At 38.8% G+C, this 16,108-nt stretch overlaps 1 protein-coding gene across 9 annotated transcripts in view; it reads right to left on the minus strand.

Annotated features, from left to right (window-relative positions):
* The window catches only part of RBMS3 (RNA binding motif single stranded interacting protein 3), a 623,271-nt gene that overhangs the window by 112,545 nt on the left and 494,618 nt on the right, over positions 1–16,108 (minus strand). For all 9 annotated transcript variants that reach the window (XM_036031515.1, XM_036031514.1, XM_036031516.1 and 6 more), the window contains one exon: positions 1,907–1,953. In XM_036031515.1, the coding sequence (XP_035887408.1) occupies positions 1,907–1,953 (47 nt within the window). The remainder of the gene's footprint in view (positions 1–1,906; positions 1,954–16,108) is intronic.

Below are 16,108 nucleotides of genomic sequence, written 5' to 3' on the forward strand. Positions count from 1 at the left end.
GGGAGAGAGTGAGAGAGAGAGAGAGAGAGAGAGAGAGAGAGAGAGGAGAGAGGTATTTCCATGTCTGAACTCCAAGCAGAGAAAATTCCATGAGCAGCAAGACACAGAGACGTAAAGCTGTGTGAGATGTTCTGAGAACCACCGAAGGTCCAGCTGCAGGAACCGCACCATGGAGTTCTTTTTGTGCTATTCTTGGAAGTTCTGGTTTGTTCTTTAGTTAGTAAAGTTCACCTAATACTTAAAATCTGGTAGGCAGATGATTCCTAAGGCCACACTTTGCTTTTTAAAAAATTATTCAAAAAGCAATGTGAAAATAGTTTGCAGGAGAGTTATATTAGAGACAGGTAAAAGTTTAGACCAGTAGAGAAAGGTGAATGAATGGACTCAATAAGTAGCAGGGGAAAGGGGAGAACATTGAAGATACAGCTCAAAGATATATTGAAAATGTCTTAATGATTGATTTGATCATAAAAAATGTTGCAGAAGAGAAAATCCAGAGAACTGGTGTTTCCATATTAAATGGTTTTAGAGTGAAGTTTTGTAAAAAGTGACAAATAATTTGATATTTGCTTTTCATTTGCATTAGTTTGTTTTATATTAGGAAGAGCTGAGGAGGGTAAATGACCTACTGGGGACATATAAAAATATCTGACGGCAATACCTAATAAGCCATTAGAAATACAAGTTATAGTGCTCCATATCAGGTTATAAGCTTGAAGAACAGACTTGGGATTCTCTAGGCCCTAAAAGCAAGAGGAGTGGATGAGATTAACCAGAAGGAAAAGAGTGAAAAAAACTAAACCCTGAGGAAGATGACCCAAAGGGGGCAGAAGAGGTGGAATAAGAAGATATCGAATGAGCAGTAAGAATAGGGAGCAAGGGAAATCAGCAAAGAATGAACTTGTGGGACCCAAATAAGAAGACATTTTCAAGAAGGCATAAATGGTTAAAAATGCCAAAAGAGGTAGGATTTCAAATTGAAGGACTCAGAAAGTTACAGTTACCCATGGCCAAATTTGGAGATTATTGGGGGGCATCGGCAAGGGAAATTCAGTAACGTTTGAGACCAGAATTGATGACTTAATAGGATTAATTACAGGAGAATACAGGAAGACGGCATGCATAAAGACCGAAGGTGTCTACCTGTGGAAAAGAAGGGAGGGACTTGTGTATACCGGCAGGCTGAAATGAATGTTCAGTGCACAGGGAGGTATTCAAGCCAGGGGCTGATTGATGGAAGAATGTTCTATAGCAGAAGACAGTAGATAAAATCAACAGGTCTCCTCAGCATCTTCAATAAAGTTTGTTTCATGAGGAATATATTCATTGTTATAAATATAACAAAGAGCAGAAGAGAGTGAACCTTTTTTGGTAACTGTTAAAATAGTTCAAAGGATAGAATGCAGTGCCATACTGTTAGTAGAAGACACAGATGAAGATGCATCACACAGCAGGTGATCTAAGGCGAAGAGACATAAGCCAGTCAGTGTCAACTGGTGCAGACATGGTGACCTGCAGGGGAAGGGAGAGAGGTTCACCGTGTGCCAGGTGGTCCTCACTGCCCCAGACATGGCACTGCCCAAAGTTCACCTTTGGCTGCTCATATTGGGAGCTGAAACTTCCCTTTTCACCCCCATTAGGTTTGTCATGAGTAAGGATATTTCTGGAGAGATGTATGTTTTATTTAATATGGGCAGAGATGTTGTGAGAACGGGTCAGGCGGGAGAGGCCCCGGAGTCCGAGTCCCTCACGGGAAGACAGAGAGTGCAATGGTGAGAATGTTTGGCTCATGGGTTTTGTTTACAGATTTCGCACAAAAGACAGATTTGAACATTTTTCTTCAGTACTGACTTTGGAGTTCAAAGACATCTTAGCAATTCAATTAGAGAAAACGTGGGCTACTTACCCATTCTGTATGGCAGCTGTGGGGTCATAGGTCAGAGCCATGCCAGCCTGTATGTAAGAAGGAGAGGGGAGAAAACAGATCTTAACATTTTATTGCGCTGCCCCGAACGTTCACTATACACAAAGACGTTTGTCTTTACTTTCTGTGATTTAAGTTTATTTGCGCCTATGTTGTTTCTCCACCGTTACTGCCAAGACAAGCAATTTTATTCCCACACACCAGGGTCCACTGGTGAGTCAGAGTTTATATTACCCATATTTTTCAGATCATAAGACACACCTAGATTTTAGAGGAGGAAAATAGGAAAAAAAATTGAAGCAAAAGATGTGATATCTAATAACCTAAATAACATAATATTTCACCAATATAAATGTAAACAACTCAACAGCAGCATTAACAATCATTATTTCTCTCAAATTTGCAGGGAGGGGAGAAAGGAAAAGGGAAAAAAAAGTGCGTCTTATAATCCAAAAAATACGGTGTATATTCCCAGACAAACCAAGAAACAATGCAGTGTGGAGGGTTTCCGTTTCTACTTCATAAACCATCTGCGGTTTAATATGGTGTTCTTATAATTCCTCACTATTGTCAAGACCACCTATTGTACATCTCATGGCATTAAAAAAGTAAGACTGAATGAACCCAGCAGTCAGGATAAAAATAAAAGCTACTTAAAATGCAGTCGACCTTTTAGAGGAAAATGTGAAGAAATATTTATGTTAAAATAGATCCTGTGCCTTAGGGGTATGTAGGTAATGAGTCGCAGAGTGCTGGTCCAATGTACTGCTGGTATCCATCCTCTTAGGAGTGGTAGAAAGGGAAGGTCATTTACACATGATAGACATTCTAGGCCTGGTTGTTAAGAAGGAGGTAGATTTATTCTGTTTCTAAGAAGAAAACTGTCTCTGAAAAGCTACACTTCTGTTACTGGCAGTAGTTTGAGAAAAGAATATGCGCTTTCACGATGGCTGATTCACAGGCTGCCACACCCCTTCACACGCATCATCACACTGGATCCCCCGGACATCACTCAAAAGCCCTCTGAAGGAGGCAGGAGAAAGTCTCCCCATTTCACAGATGAAGACACTGAAAGCTTGGAGAGGTCAAGTGGTTTGCTCAAGGTCACACGTTTGGAGGCAGAACCTGATTCCAACCCAAGTCTTCAGATGTGGGCAGCTTTGCACAGCTCTGTTGTAACCTTGACCTAGAAATTTAATGAGATCTGGGGATTGTCACTAACAATATGCTGGAATTTTCTCTGTGGTTGTATGGACAGACCACCTCCCCCACCCCCAAATTGTCAACCTGCTTACCACTTGTGAGCAGAAAGAGATCGTAGAATGGAACTTAAAGCTGACTAGGTTGTCTTTAGGGTGGATTTACTTTTTTTCTCTCTTGAAATTTAAAAGTGAATCCAACCGATGTCAATTTTCTGGCTTAGCTACGCGCCCTATGATTACATAAGATGTGACCCCTGGGCGAAATGAGCTGAGGTATATACAAAACCTCCCTTTTCATTTCTTTTGTAATTTCTGAGAATCTATAACTATTTCAAAATTAAAAGTAAGACAGAATAGTACATTAGCTGTGAGGACTTTTGTAGAGAATAAGAAAAATCATTGAAACATTAAAGAAAAGAAATATAGAGCTTTTGTGTTTGCCTTTGTCCCAGTGTGGTTGAAGGTGGTTTTCTTCTCAGGCTTCTTGAATTCCTCCGATTTAGCATGTAAACGGAAACAAACATCTTCAGACTTCCTAGCATAGGACCTGAAGTTCAGTATGGCCTGCTATATTCAAGTTTAGATTATATGCCTTATTTTCCCTAAATGATAATTTTTAAGTCATTATTAAGATCAGTATGAGGAGCCCTGGCTGGCATAGCTCAGTGGATTGAGTGCGGGCTGGGAACCAAAGTGTCCCAGGTTCGATTCCCAGCCAGGGTACATTCCTGGGTTGCAGGCCATAACCCCCAGCAACCGCACATTGATGTCTCTGTCTCTCTCTCTGTCTCTCTCTGTCTCTGTCTCTGTCTCTCTCTCTCTCTCTCTCTCTCCCCCTCCCTTCCCTCTCTAAAAATAAATAAATAAAATCTTAAAAAAAAAAGATCGGTATGAGGGACAAAGGGTAGAGCCAAATACGAACGGGATCGGCATACAGAGAGCGCACACAAGTTGAAACGGAGTTGCAGACAAAGCTGAGTGACCATCAGAAGTTAACAGAGGCACTGAGACCACACATTCAGTGATAACTACATCTTACCAATAATATGCAAGCTGGGGGAATGGGAAATGAGATCAGAATAAAAGAGCAGCAATGGAGGCAGATTTTTGATTTTTGCCTATGGTGCAACACACATAAAGATCCAAAGTCTGATATTTTCCAGGGATGGAGCCTCTGCCATGGGACTGGCAGGAAGCAAGCCCTGGGCTGAGGACTTTCCCAGAACAGAGACGTCTTGGGTGGGCTCCGACTCCATGGTCCTGGGTGGTACTGAGGACAGTTGTAAAATCAGGCTATTTGGGATGAGACCTCCCTCTTAAAAACACTAAGCGCTTCTCTCCCCTAACTTATCCAAGGTGCCACATCAAGAGAAAATGGCAAAATGGGCTTTTTACTCAATAAATACACTGTCGGATTATATGAGATCTAGGTGACAATTGTATCTTCAGTCTCCCAACCACTCCAAATTGTAAAAACCCTGGGGGACTTGTAGGAAGAATTTCCTACTCAACCCTACATTTACTTCTTTTCCATTTGTGCTCAAATCCAATGCTATCTAGCCTTTCTTGAATTACAGCTTTTCTTGAACATGCTCTTCTTATCCTGTGCTTATTCTGCCAACTTTAGGTACAGAATATTTTTCTCTCATGCTTTCCTTGAATTCCTCATGCATTATAGTTAACCAGTCAGCTCTGTCTAGGAATACAGTAATTACCAATAAACTGTTTCCACTTGTTGAATACATATTTGATCATCAGAAAGGCTAAGCTGGCTACTTTTTTTCACTTTAAAGCTCCTTCCATCTTTTGGAAGATAAAAAAAGAACTGAAAAATGGCAACATGGTTTAGTGAAAAAAAAATATGTTTTGGACCTGGATTTAGGTCTTAGCCCTGTGACTTTTTAGCAGTGTGGCTTTGGGCAAATTATTTAACCTATTTGAGCCTCAGTTTCCTTAACTGTTAAATGGTAGGGTAATCCCTACCTCAACAGATTGTTGTGAAATTTAAATGAAATTACATTTGTAAAATGCCCAGCACAGTGCCTGGAGACAACTCATACATAAATATTATGATACAAAGCGTATGTGTTAAGGGCCATTGAGTGGTACGGATGAGGTGTGGAGGAAGGAGGCTGAGGGTGGCTAGGGAAGGTACTTGAAGGATGTAGAGCTGAATGAAGTCTTGAAAGTCTTGAAATTCTTGTAGGATTTTCATGAAAGGAGATGAGTGATGAAGGCCTGCTAGGGCAGAAGGAATAGCATGGGGTGGAAAGTGTGTGCATACAAAGGGTAAGGTGGTAAGCTACCTGCACTAGAACATTGGAGGAGAGCAATGGGCAGTAGATGTCCAAAGGAAAGGAAGGAGGCTCTTGATTATCTGGCTTCTTTTGTGAAGCCACTGAACATCTTTTGAACAAGAAAACTATAGATCGAATAGGGATTGGACAACAAGAAACACTATGAGCCTCCTGGAAAACAGAGTGTAAATCCAGAGCAATGAGCCACTTGGGCACTGGGGGACAGGGAGGTAGAAAGGATCTAAGATGCGACTGCCATTGCAAAGAAGTAGGGAATGAACCCAACTTTCACCCCCTTCATGGTTTTGTCTAGGGACAGTCCTGCCTCCGAGTAGTACCTTTGGCAAGAGGAGACAAGCGATAGTGTCAAGTCATGTGGACTTGGAGCTTTGTGGGTATCAAAACAAGGCATGGTTCAACAGAAGGTTGTTTGAACTTCACCTGTTGGCTGAATATCATAACATAATAAGAAACACTTGGCTGCACCTGGTTTTCATTTCATGTGTAACAGATTGCTGAGTTATAATTCTAGTATGGTCTTAATGCAGATTTTGCATTCAGTTTCCTTTTGTTGCCTTCCATGAAGGTAAAAAAGGAAATCAATTTTGCTGCTATGTCTAGCTACCTTTATTCAAAGACAGAACCATGAAATCATCATTATGTAATTACCAAATTTTATGGCATGTTTATAAACTCCAGAGTCACACAAAAAGTAAAATAACTTGGAACAAAATGAAAATGTCACACCACCTATGCAGAAAAGTGATGTTTAATCCTGTCACTCTTTCAAAAAAGACTTTTAGATTCACACATATTTTCCATTTCTCAAGTCCACATTATTTGTGTGCTGGAGGCAATTATAATTTATTTAAAACAAAAAGGAACATTTTTGTCACTTTCCAGAAGTAGCTGAATTTTGGTTTACTATTTCAGCCATAATAGCATAGGCCCAGTCCTTCCAGACAGAGTCTAAACTATAAGAGATAAGTATTTTGGAAAAAATTTTAAAATATGGTTTATTGGAGCAATTAGGATATCATAAACATTTTCAGTATTATAGGGGATTCATTGAGACACATCAGTTTCACTTTGGAACTAAATATTTGACATTCGTCACTTTACATGACTAACAGGTTACATGAAGAGGTAATAATTATGTAAATACTCCTTAAATGTGCATAATAGGGAGCAGGCATTACCACTTCAGAAAGCTCTTCTGGACTGTCAGCCTTGGCCTTATCTGAGGAGCAGAGGATCATTGGCCATAAAAAAAACAGTGGAAAGGTAGGCTGATAGAATTTCTTTGATCACTTGCAAACTATTTTTACTCTGCAATGTGAATGGAGATCAAAAAATTTGAGGCAGTAAACTTCATATGGATAAATACACACTGAAATTCCTGGAAAAGAGAAACACGAATGTTTTAAGCTAGCATTTCCCCTTTTTCTAAATCCTCCCCGACATGAGCCATCATGATTGGATGAGTTACAAATGAGCAATCACGAAGATTTCCAATCTTCTGTGATCAGCTTTAAAGCAACACTTTAGTCAATGTGTCATAAATATTGTATATTTTAGTAAATACTGTGCACTGAATTGTCACAAGATCAGTTCAGGAAGGCAAAGAAGAAAAGGATAATACAGCGTTCTTGATGTCATCTTTGAGGAGTTTATGTCATGCAGCCAATTTAATAATATTTACAACTGTTAGTTGGTGACGGTTAAATGGGTAAACAAAATGACTTGAGAGATGATGCGTGTGAAAGTGTCTGGAACACGTGTTGTATGTGTTTAGGGACTGCTGTTGAAGCAAAACCTCACTTAACTTTGTTTACATTTATTTACCGGCATTTTTTTTCAGAAAACATGTCCTTTAGCAAAGAAACCATGATACAATATTATGTGTACATATGAGTCAACAAACAAAATTAAAAAAATTTAAATCTCTGCCTAGAAATAAAACAAAAAATTAATTTCAACAGTGTTAGATGTCAAAACGTTGGGGCATATAGCGATAAATGGCAGTTTTTCCTTTAATATATATTTTTGACTCTTTTAGGTTGTCCATAATGAGAATTGCTTTTATAATGGGGAAAAAACCCTTCCTTTAAGTAGAAGCACATTATATACTTTTATGACTTACTGAAATTTTCAAGTTCAGGAAAGGGGGAAAAAAGCCATGCAATTTGTAAAAGTAGTATCGACCTGAAGCCTGATTTGGAAATGTGCTTGGAAATGTCAGGAGACATTTAGCTCTGCTGGGCCAATGAAACACAGAAGAGCTAGGATGGAATCGGGGGGCGGGGAGTAGATCCCTCCATCTGGAAAGGTCAAGGTGGGAGTAGGCAGCTCAAGAACAAAGATGGAAACTGCAGGGTTCATGGTGTAGGGTTCCTAGTTGTGGAAGCTAGTAAGAATTCATAAATCCAAAGAGCCATACTGACTGAGGAACTGCAGGTCTCCTATGTGGTTCCAGAAGTGTAGACATCCAAGATAGTCAAACTAATAAAAATCACCAGAAAGGTGACTGATACCAAGTCAACCTTCTGGCCAAAGAAAATGGACTTTGAATCTACTTCCTATTAAGGGAACTAACTCCAGGAAACAATACTCTCAGGGCAAAAGTGAGGACAGGCTATGGGAGCACTTCCTGGGAGGAGATGTGAGAGAATGAATTCCCAGCTTCCATAAAAGGCAAATGGTAGGCTTTTACCCGGGAATGGCTCTGGTATGGTCATGTGACTATCGAATGCTTGGTTTCTCCAGGCAGAGGCAGCCAACTGCATAAGCAGGTGTCTACTCTCACCTGCTGAAGGAAGGCCCCCTGGGCTATGCATAGTCAGCCCCTCTCTGAAGACCAGATGAGGGACAAATGAGACAGTAAACAGAGAAATTGTTAACATCTACAAAAGAAACACTATGCGGCATGGTCCTGAGATAAGACAGAAACATCCTAGCTAATTGTCCCACACAAGATGCCCACTAGCCTGTGAAATGGCTTGCACTACTCTCCCTAATTTTCATAATTTATGAATCCAAAGAATACTGTTATTCCAAACTACCCTTGATAAATCTGCATCATTTAACCAGTGCTTGTTTTCTTCTTTCAAAAGTCCTTTCCGTTGCCTGTGTGAGCCTCCCCTCTAGTTTTCTTCTGACCATTCAGAGAGCAATTTCTGCTTTGGTGTCACGTGTTCCATCTACGTTGGAGGTGCCCGCACCCAGGGCTGGGATTTACCCTTCTCTCTCCTTCTGTGCAGTGATGACACTCGCTTTCTGGTCCCAAAGATTATTTATGTCTTGATGATTCTCGAATCTTGCTCTTAAATTCAGGTATCTATCCTGAATGCCAGACATTTATTGCCAATTTAGATGAGTAAATTCAATGTATGGTCAGTCTCTTTTGAAGTTATTATTTCTCGTTTAGATGTTTACTAAATATCCTTTGGTTACAATATCCTCTATCTTTGCTGAAATATCTTTCTAATTCATCAGCCACACCATTGCATCGTGAAGACTGCTCTTTTAAGAGGCAAATCTGACCACATCAAGATCCCTTCTTTTAAGTGACAACCTGTTACCTTCGAAATAAAACACGGCTCACACAGCCCTTCGTGATCAAGTCCTTCTGCATTTACTGACATCCACAATCTTCCTGTGCAATTTTAAACTCTGTCCATCACCAAACTCAGACATACACTCACCCTGCCCTGGGTCTCTGGGCCTTTGCTGCTATAGTTTTTGGCTAGAAACCATGTGTCACTGTCTGTGAGAAAACTGAAAATTCTTTTGTTCCAGACTCAAACTAGACATCACAGCCTCTTAAAGCCATCTCTCTCTCCTTGTAGCATTAACTGCTGCCTTTGTTCTGTCTTCGTGACACTGGATGAAAATGACGATGACCATATTCTGACATGTGTTTGTCTCAACTAGATTCTTGGCCGTGTCCATCTTGTCATCTCCTGCTCCTAGCTCCGTGTTTGGAACATAACAGGGACACAATAAATGCTTGTTAAATGAGTTAATAAGAAAATAATTGACTTAGAGACAGTTTGAATTTAGATTTCAGTTAAATTTGTACTTGAACATGGAATTTTAATGTTTTTAATTTGTGTTTACTTATTAGTAAAAGTGTCTCTTGAAAACTTCCACTGAACTCAATTGAACTTCTAAAGACAAAATGTTTCAGGGCCGGATTGGTCAGGAGAGAGAGAGGGAAGCAAGATAATTATTGGCATTGCTCGGAGATGTTTTCTGTGCAGCCAGAAAGCCAGGGTACCTGAGACAAATTAAGAGCAAGAGCCTAGGAAGAACTAAATGCAGCTGGAAAATGTGGAGGTCCCTCTTCTCCACGTTACTGACCGAGAGCGGTGAGAAGATGATTGTTCATTATAAGTCATCTTGGCATTTTCAGAATTATGTCAAGCAAATGAGATGGAAGGGACTTATCATTTAAAAATAGAAAAAAAATAGGCAGTAAACAGAAAATTTCACCTCCCAATGTTTGGGAAAAGAACATCAAGGGGAGTGATGCTGTTGTTTATATGCTGTGTCATCGTGGTATTTCTCCTTCTTGGCTTTTCCTAAAGCATTCTTGCCAGACAGAGAGTTTCTCTTGTATATAGCAACAGACAAGAACAAGACAGAAATATGCAGACAGAATGAAGACTGGAAAACTGAGAAAGCTTATGGCTAGAAAGAAAAAGCAACAGTAAAAGGGAAGCAGAAGAAAAACTATAACAGCATGGCATGATGTAACTGGCTGAGGTTTTCAAAGTCTTCAAGGGAAAAAAGGTCTAGTTTGCCATTAAAACTGAAGTTAAATTAAGCCTCGACTGATAACCATAAAAGAAATAAGAGAACATTACCACATTTTATGTATGTACTTCTGTTTTTATCTCAATCCAAATGACTGAAACTCATCGATTCCAAGACAGCTTTCGTTCACATTTTAATATCTGTAAAATCGGGACTCATATAATTGATGGCATTTGATACTTTGGCAAGTGTTCCCTCTTTTCTTAGTGATATTTAAAATAATATGTCATCTTTAATTTATGGTGTCTTAGAACCAACGATGTGGTAACAAAATATAAAAATGCTGATGTTGCTACCAGGGCAAGCCTGTGCATCCAGATAGATGAAAGTTCCAGGTATCTGGGTAATTGATCCATATTTATCCAGGTCCCAGCTGCAGTTTGATGTCACCTAGAGGTTGTAAGCTATGGCTTAAATATTGAAGGGGACAATTCTGAGTCTTGTGGAAGGCAGGGACTCCCAGGCAATGCCAACAACTCCAGAAATCTCCCAGTTGGTTGATGGCCTATTTAGTTGTCTTGATCCTTGGAGACAGGGTCTAGAGAATACAGGGGACATGGGGATCAAGCACCAGCCCTTCTCCTTGTAATTGTTTGCTATCATCTTCCCAGGGTTATGCCCCTCCTAAAGCTCCCATTCCTACCCTTGCTCCAAGAACATACATACATTACCCTATCTTCTTCCTTGAGAATGGAGACTAGGGAGGGGACTGGAGCTCATCATTAATCACTTTATATGCAAAATTATACTATTATAGAAATGTATAAGACTTATTTTTATCTTTAGTGATCATAGGTCGATAAATATTGGGCCCAGTAGCTTTAAAAAAAGGACACTTAACTGAGTTAGAAAGTGTTCATGCTGAATTACTGAGAATTCAGCTCTTGTGCCAGTGGGAACATTTCTGTTCAGGTTAAAAGGGTCATTCACTTTGAGCCTGCTCTCTAAATTACAGGTAAAGCACATGAAATAAATAAAAAATGCATCTGGCGGGCTGGCTGACAAACCCAACTTGCAAGTGCTTGTGTGCACCGTGACAGCCAACTGCTCTTTTTAAGATCACATATGTAAAGACTCTTTTTCAGGCAAATGTTGAAGGGACTATTTGCAGAGCATGGCAGTGTTAATAGATATATCTTAATTTTTTCCCCTAAGGTCTTATTAAAAAAAAACTTTGGGCAACTAATGATCAATCACTGTGATATTCACAAGGAAAATAGTAGCGTACTACTACATAGATGATGTTTCTGTCTTCCTGGAATATGGTCAAAGATATGTTACAACTAGGCTAAGTAAAATAAGCCCGTCAGAGAGAGACAAATACCATATGATCTTACACACACGTGGAATCTAATCAACAAAAAACTTTACAAAGCAAATAAAAACAAAAGCATAGATACATAGAACAGACTGACAGCTGTCAGAGGGGAAGAGGGCTGGGGGGCTGGGTGCAAAATGGTGAAAGGATGGAGCAAATATATATGTATGACACACAGAGCCAGGCAACAGTATCTCGATAGCCAGAGGGAAAGCAGGATAGGGAAGTGGAAGGGAGCAAAGGGGGCATAAATGAGGATGGAAGGAGGCTTGACTTTGGGTGAGCACACAATGCAGTACACAGCTAATGTTTTATTGAATGGTACACTTGAAACTTGTATGGTCATATCAACCAATGTCACCCCAATAGATTCAATAAAAATGATATCCTGAACTTACTTGTTATTACTAAGTTTTTAAAATAATTCTTTAGACATACTGATTTTTTGGTATAGGAGTTTCTCCTCAAACTACTTTTACTTCTAGTGGCTCATTGGGGCAGTATTTAAATTCCATATCTGAGAGACATAAAATTTTTAATGTTCCGTATTATAAAATTAAATTGCAGCTAGAATGGCTTCAAGGTTAATAGAAATGATGTATTTCTGAGCCTTATTGTCAGGTTGTTCCTAATACTTAGTACTTAATAAGAAAGATGTTGGCTGGTTACTGCTCAAATAGTTTCTGAAAGAGATACTGCAATTCAGAGGAGATCCAACTGAAGGTAAGGGCACCATTTGGTTGAGTTGCAACTTGTCTTCCTCACTGCTAAGAATGTCTCAAAGAATGTGCTTTATTTACAGTAGCACTGGTCACAGTGATAGCCAAGTGCTTGCAAGAAATATAAAATTTTCTGTTGAGGGGCTTCCTTATAAATGGTGACCATATGGATAGATTCTTTCTCTCCAGATTTTATGTAGCATGTTTGCCATTATTTTCATAGCCAACTGGATGTCCTTTAACATCAATATTTCCATGTCGATGTGACCAATTTTGGTTAATAAAGGGCCAAGAGCCTTCTTCTTTTATGTAGATAGGTATATAAATAAGAATGCTATAAATGTCTGTAGAAATAATTGATTGTGTTAGATAAAGAACTTTTCCTTGTTAAGGAAGTATGTGAATCTTGACATTGGGTCAAATGTTTCCTGGTCTTTGTGAAATGACTACAAGCCAGCTGGTCACTCATAGGTACCTTAAATTAATAAAAATAGGATCAGGGCTTTCCCCAAATTCCTTAGACAGTTGTATACTTGTTGGCTGAGTAGATTAAGAACTATTGTTGTCTGTAAATCCACTGCAATTAATAATTGGCTCTGACACAACTCCTACAAAGGGCAATTGGCTCAGGCTTGGTAAAGTCCCTTTAGGTACCCATGCAAACTGTCTTTTTACATCAAGGGGAGGGGCATAAACTTAACCAATAGACTCAGGTCACATTTGATAACAATAATCATAAAACAAGATACAGTTGTTTCTTGTTATTCATAGTAATTATATTCTGTAAAGTCACCACAAAAGCTGAATCAGTGAATGCTGACTCATTGCTGTCACTTTTGGACCAACTCATCAAAACATAACCTTGTTTTAGTATGTTTCCGTCTAAAGACACTTTTTAAATAGTCAGTCAACCCTTTGTGGCTGTGGGTTTCACATCCACAGATTCAACCAACCATGCATGAAAATTATGACAAAAAAAATCCCACAAGTTTCCAAAAAGCAAAATTTGAATTTGCCAAGCACTAAGCTGAATCCATGCAAATGAAGTTATATATAGGCTTACCCTACTGTAGCCTATATGCAAGTGTAATTTATATGCAAATATGACACTTTTATATAAGGAACTTGAGCATCTATGAGTACCACTATCTGCAGGGGTTCATAGAATCAATCTTCTTTGGATACAGAAAGATGACTGTAATATTGATTCATTAACATTGAACTCACAGCCAACTGTACTACAAGTCATGCCTCAACAAAACTTATCTCCACTTTTGCCCCCATATTTTCTCCAAAAGGCACACCATACATTCCTTGCACTTAGGACCCTCAAACACCACTTCAGCAATACACTTGGGGGCCATTTTAAACTGTGAATTCACCAACATAAAGTATAAAAATATGAAAAATGTGGCTCTAGATAAACCGAGTAAAGGACACTGGTCACATATGAGAGCTGAAACAGAATGTGGAGAGAGCATCATATATTCCAACCTTAGCTGAAAGTGTGTGCATCGGATGACTCAAATTTCTCACTGCTCTGCACATCTGTGAGTGACCGGGAAGGCCCTATGAATATTGGTTCTGGGGTTATGAATAAATTTTAGCCGGCAGGTATGTTTTCAAACATGAAGCCAACAAATAGTGAGGATCAACTGTGTCTTTTCCCAAAATGATCATTTCACAAGTCTGAGTCTTTCCACAAACAAATTTTATAAATGGCATTAATATTGTTTTTTGTAAGGATGATAAAACTTCCTTACACATTATTTGGTAACCCGACCCTTGAAATAGATTAGAATGTGGAACCTTGAAAATTATTTACATTCAGCACTACGGAGCCTTAGTACATAGAAGAAAATTCCTGTTCTCCAAATCTTTTGTTATACCTAGTAAGTCATCAATTATAGCATTAGAATGGTTCTTTTGTCAAAGGCATTTGCTTGAAAGAATACTGGAAAGTACTTGAGCATGAGGAGTCCTTTTCATAGCCACAAGGTTGCATAAGAACCTTTGGCATCCAAAATTAATTTGTATTATGTGCCAGAATAGGTAGGTTAATAATACATCTTCTTTCCCTTTAAAAACACCAACCATGTAATTAATCAATTCTCAGTATTGGCTTAACTCAACGTTTTCCATCATATCTAGCAATAGTTCATGTTTTCTTTACTTGTCTTTTTTTTTCCTTCATCTTCTCTATCCAAGTCCCCCTGTTCTTGCCAGCTCTTGGTTTTTATGATTATGTGACCTTCAAGGGAAAATTGGCTAGAAATTTGAAAAACACCTAATGTTTCAGTGCTAAATAATGCTTTATGATTTGGAATAGGACCTTATGAAAAGATTAATGAACTGTGTGTCAATGTTAATCATTTCTACTTGTTTTGTGAGATGTTTTACAAAAGTAAATAAAAATTCAGCTGGAAAATATAGTGGCAGCAAATGTTCTTTTACATAAATCATTAAAATAATTCCTGGTTGAAAAATAAACAGACACAGCACAATACTGGAAAACAAGATATTAAACATTTAAGTCATAAGGAACACATAGCAAAGTTGGTTTTCAGATTAAAAAGCCCTGAGTTGTGTTGATGATATTATGACACTTATAATAATGGCTGATATGTGAGCAATTATAGTTTGCCAGGCACCATGCTCAGTGCTTTATCTTCATCTCATCTAATCCCTCCAGTTACAAAATATATGCTTTTGACCATTCTCATTCTGCTGATGAGGTAAAGGACACTTAGGGATGGAAAAATCTGTCAGTGTTGTTGCTCAGCACAGAAGCTGTTGATTTGTAATTTAAATTGTAGCGTTTCCCCCCTTAACCACTAAAGTGCCTTGTAAATTATGGGGGAAAGCAAATAAATATTGACATACACAGTTCCTTAAAATTCAGAAGGAATTATCATTCCCAGTGGGTGTATTAAAGAAGGACTCAAGATTTATTAAATAATATCCCAAAGCTCCAGTTGCTTCTCTCAACATTCTTCTCTCTCTGCCACTCAGCCAGCACCCCAGCACTCACAGGCCTCTATCAGCCAGGGACAAGGGGAAGCTCTCCAATTCTGGGGAGAATTTCTGGCTTGTAAATACATATAAATCAATTTCCCAGTTACTTAGCCTGAAAAACAAACACACAAATGACCAATCAATGCTCAGCAACAAGACTAATGGGAGCTGATGTTTCTGTGGCTGCTGCTTTTTTTGTTTTTGTTACTTTTATTATTATTCAGGCTTGGTTTTCTCTCACTCTTATACAGGCGTGAAGCTGGTTACAGTCATTGGTTTTATTTCTGCAACACTGAATATTATTCTATTCCACTTTCAGTCTCTCACTTTACAGATAGAGAGCATTTTAGGCTATAAGGATGTGGGGACTCTATGTTGACATCGTGTCCACAGCATGTAACCTCATGCTTCCCACACAGTGGACACTCAGCAAGTGCTTGCTGACCGACTGAATGTTTTTCGCTCAAGCTGCTTCTTCTTCAATATTGCCTGCTAAAAAATCTCTTCCAAACACAATCATTGTCTCAAAAAGAACACTTCTGTAAAAAGTAAGAAAGCAGATTGGAAACATGGGGAGGTGAGAAGCGTTCAGGGCAGGAATTGTATCTTATGTTTCACTGCCTTTAGGACACAGCATAAAGTATTAGTCATGGAAGGAGCAAAGGTTTTATGATTCACAAGGGTACCAATAATGATGGTGATGAAGACACAGTTAAAATTTATAATTATAATGTCAAATTTGTGTGTATCCACCTTGTTCAAAAAAATAAAAAATAAAATACCAAAAACAAACAAAAAATGAGAATATATTCCTC

This window comes from Phyllostomus discolor, chromosome 7, assembly GCF_004126475.2.
Source record: "Phyllostomus discolor isolate MPI-MPIP mPhyDis1 chromosome 7, mPhyDis1.pri.v3, whole genome shotgun sequence".
Classification (NCBI taxonomy): domain Eukaryota; kingdom Metazoa; phylum Chordata; class Mammalia; order Chiroptera; family Phyllostomidae; genus Phyllostomus; species Phyllostomus discolor.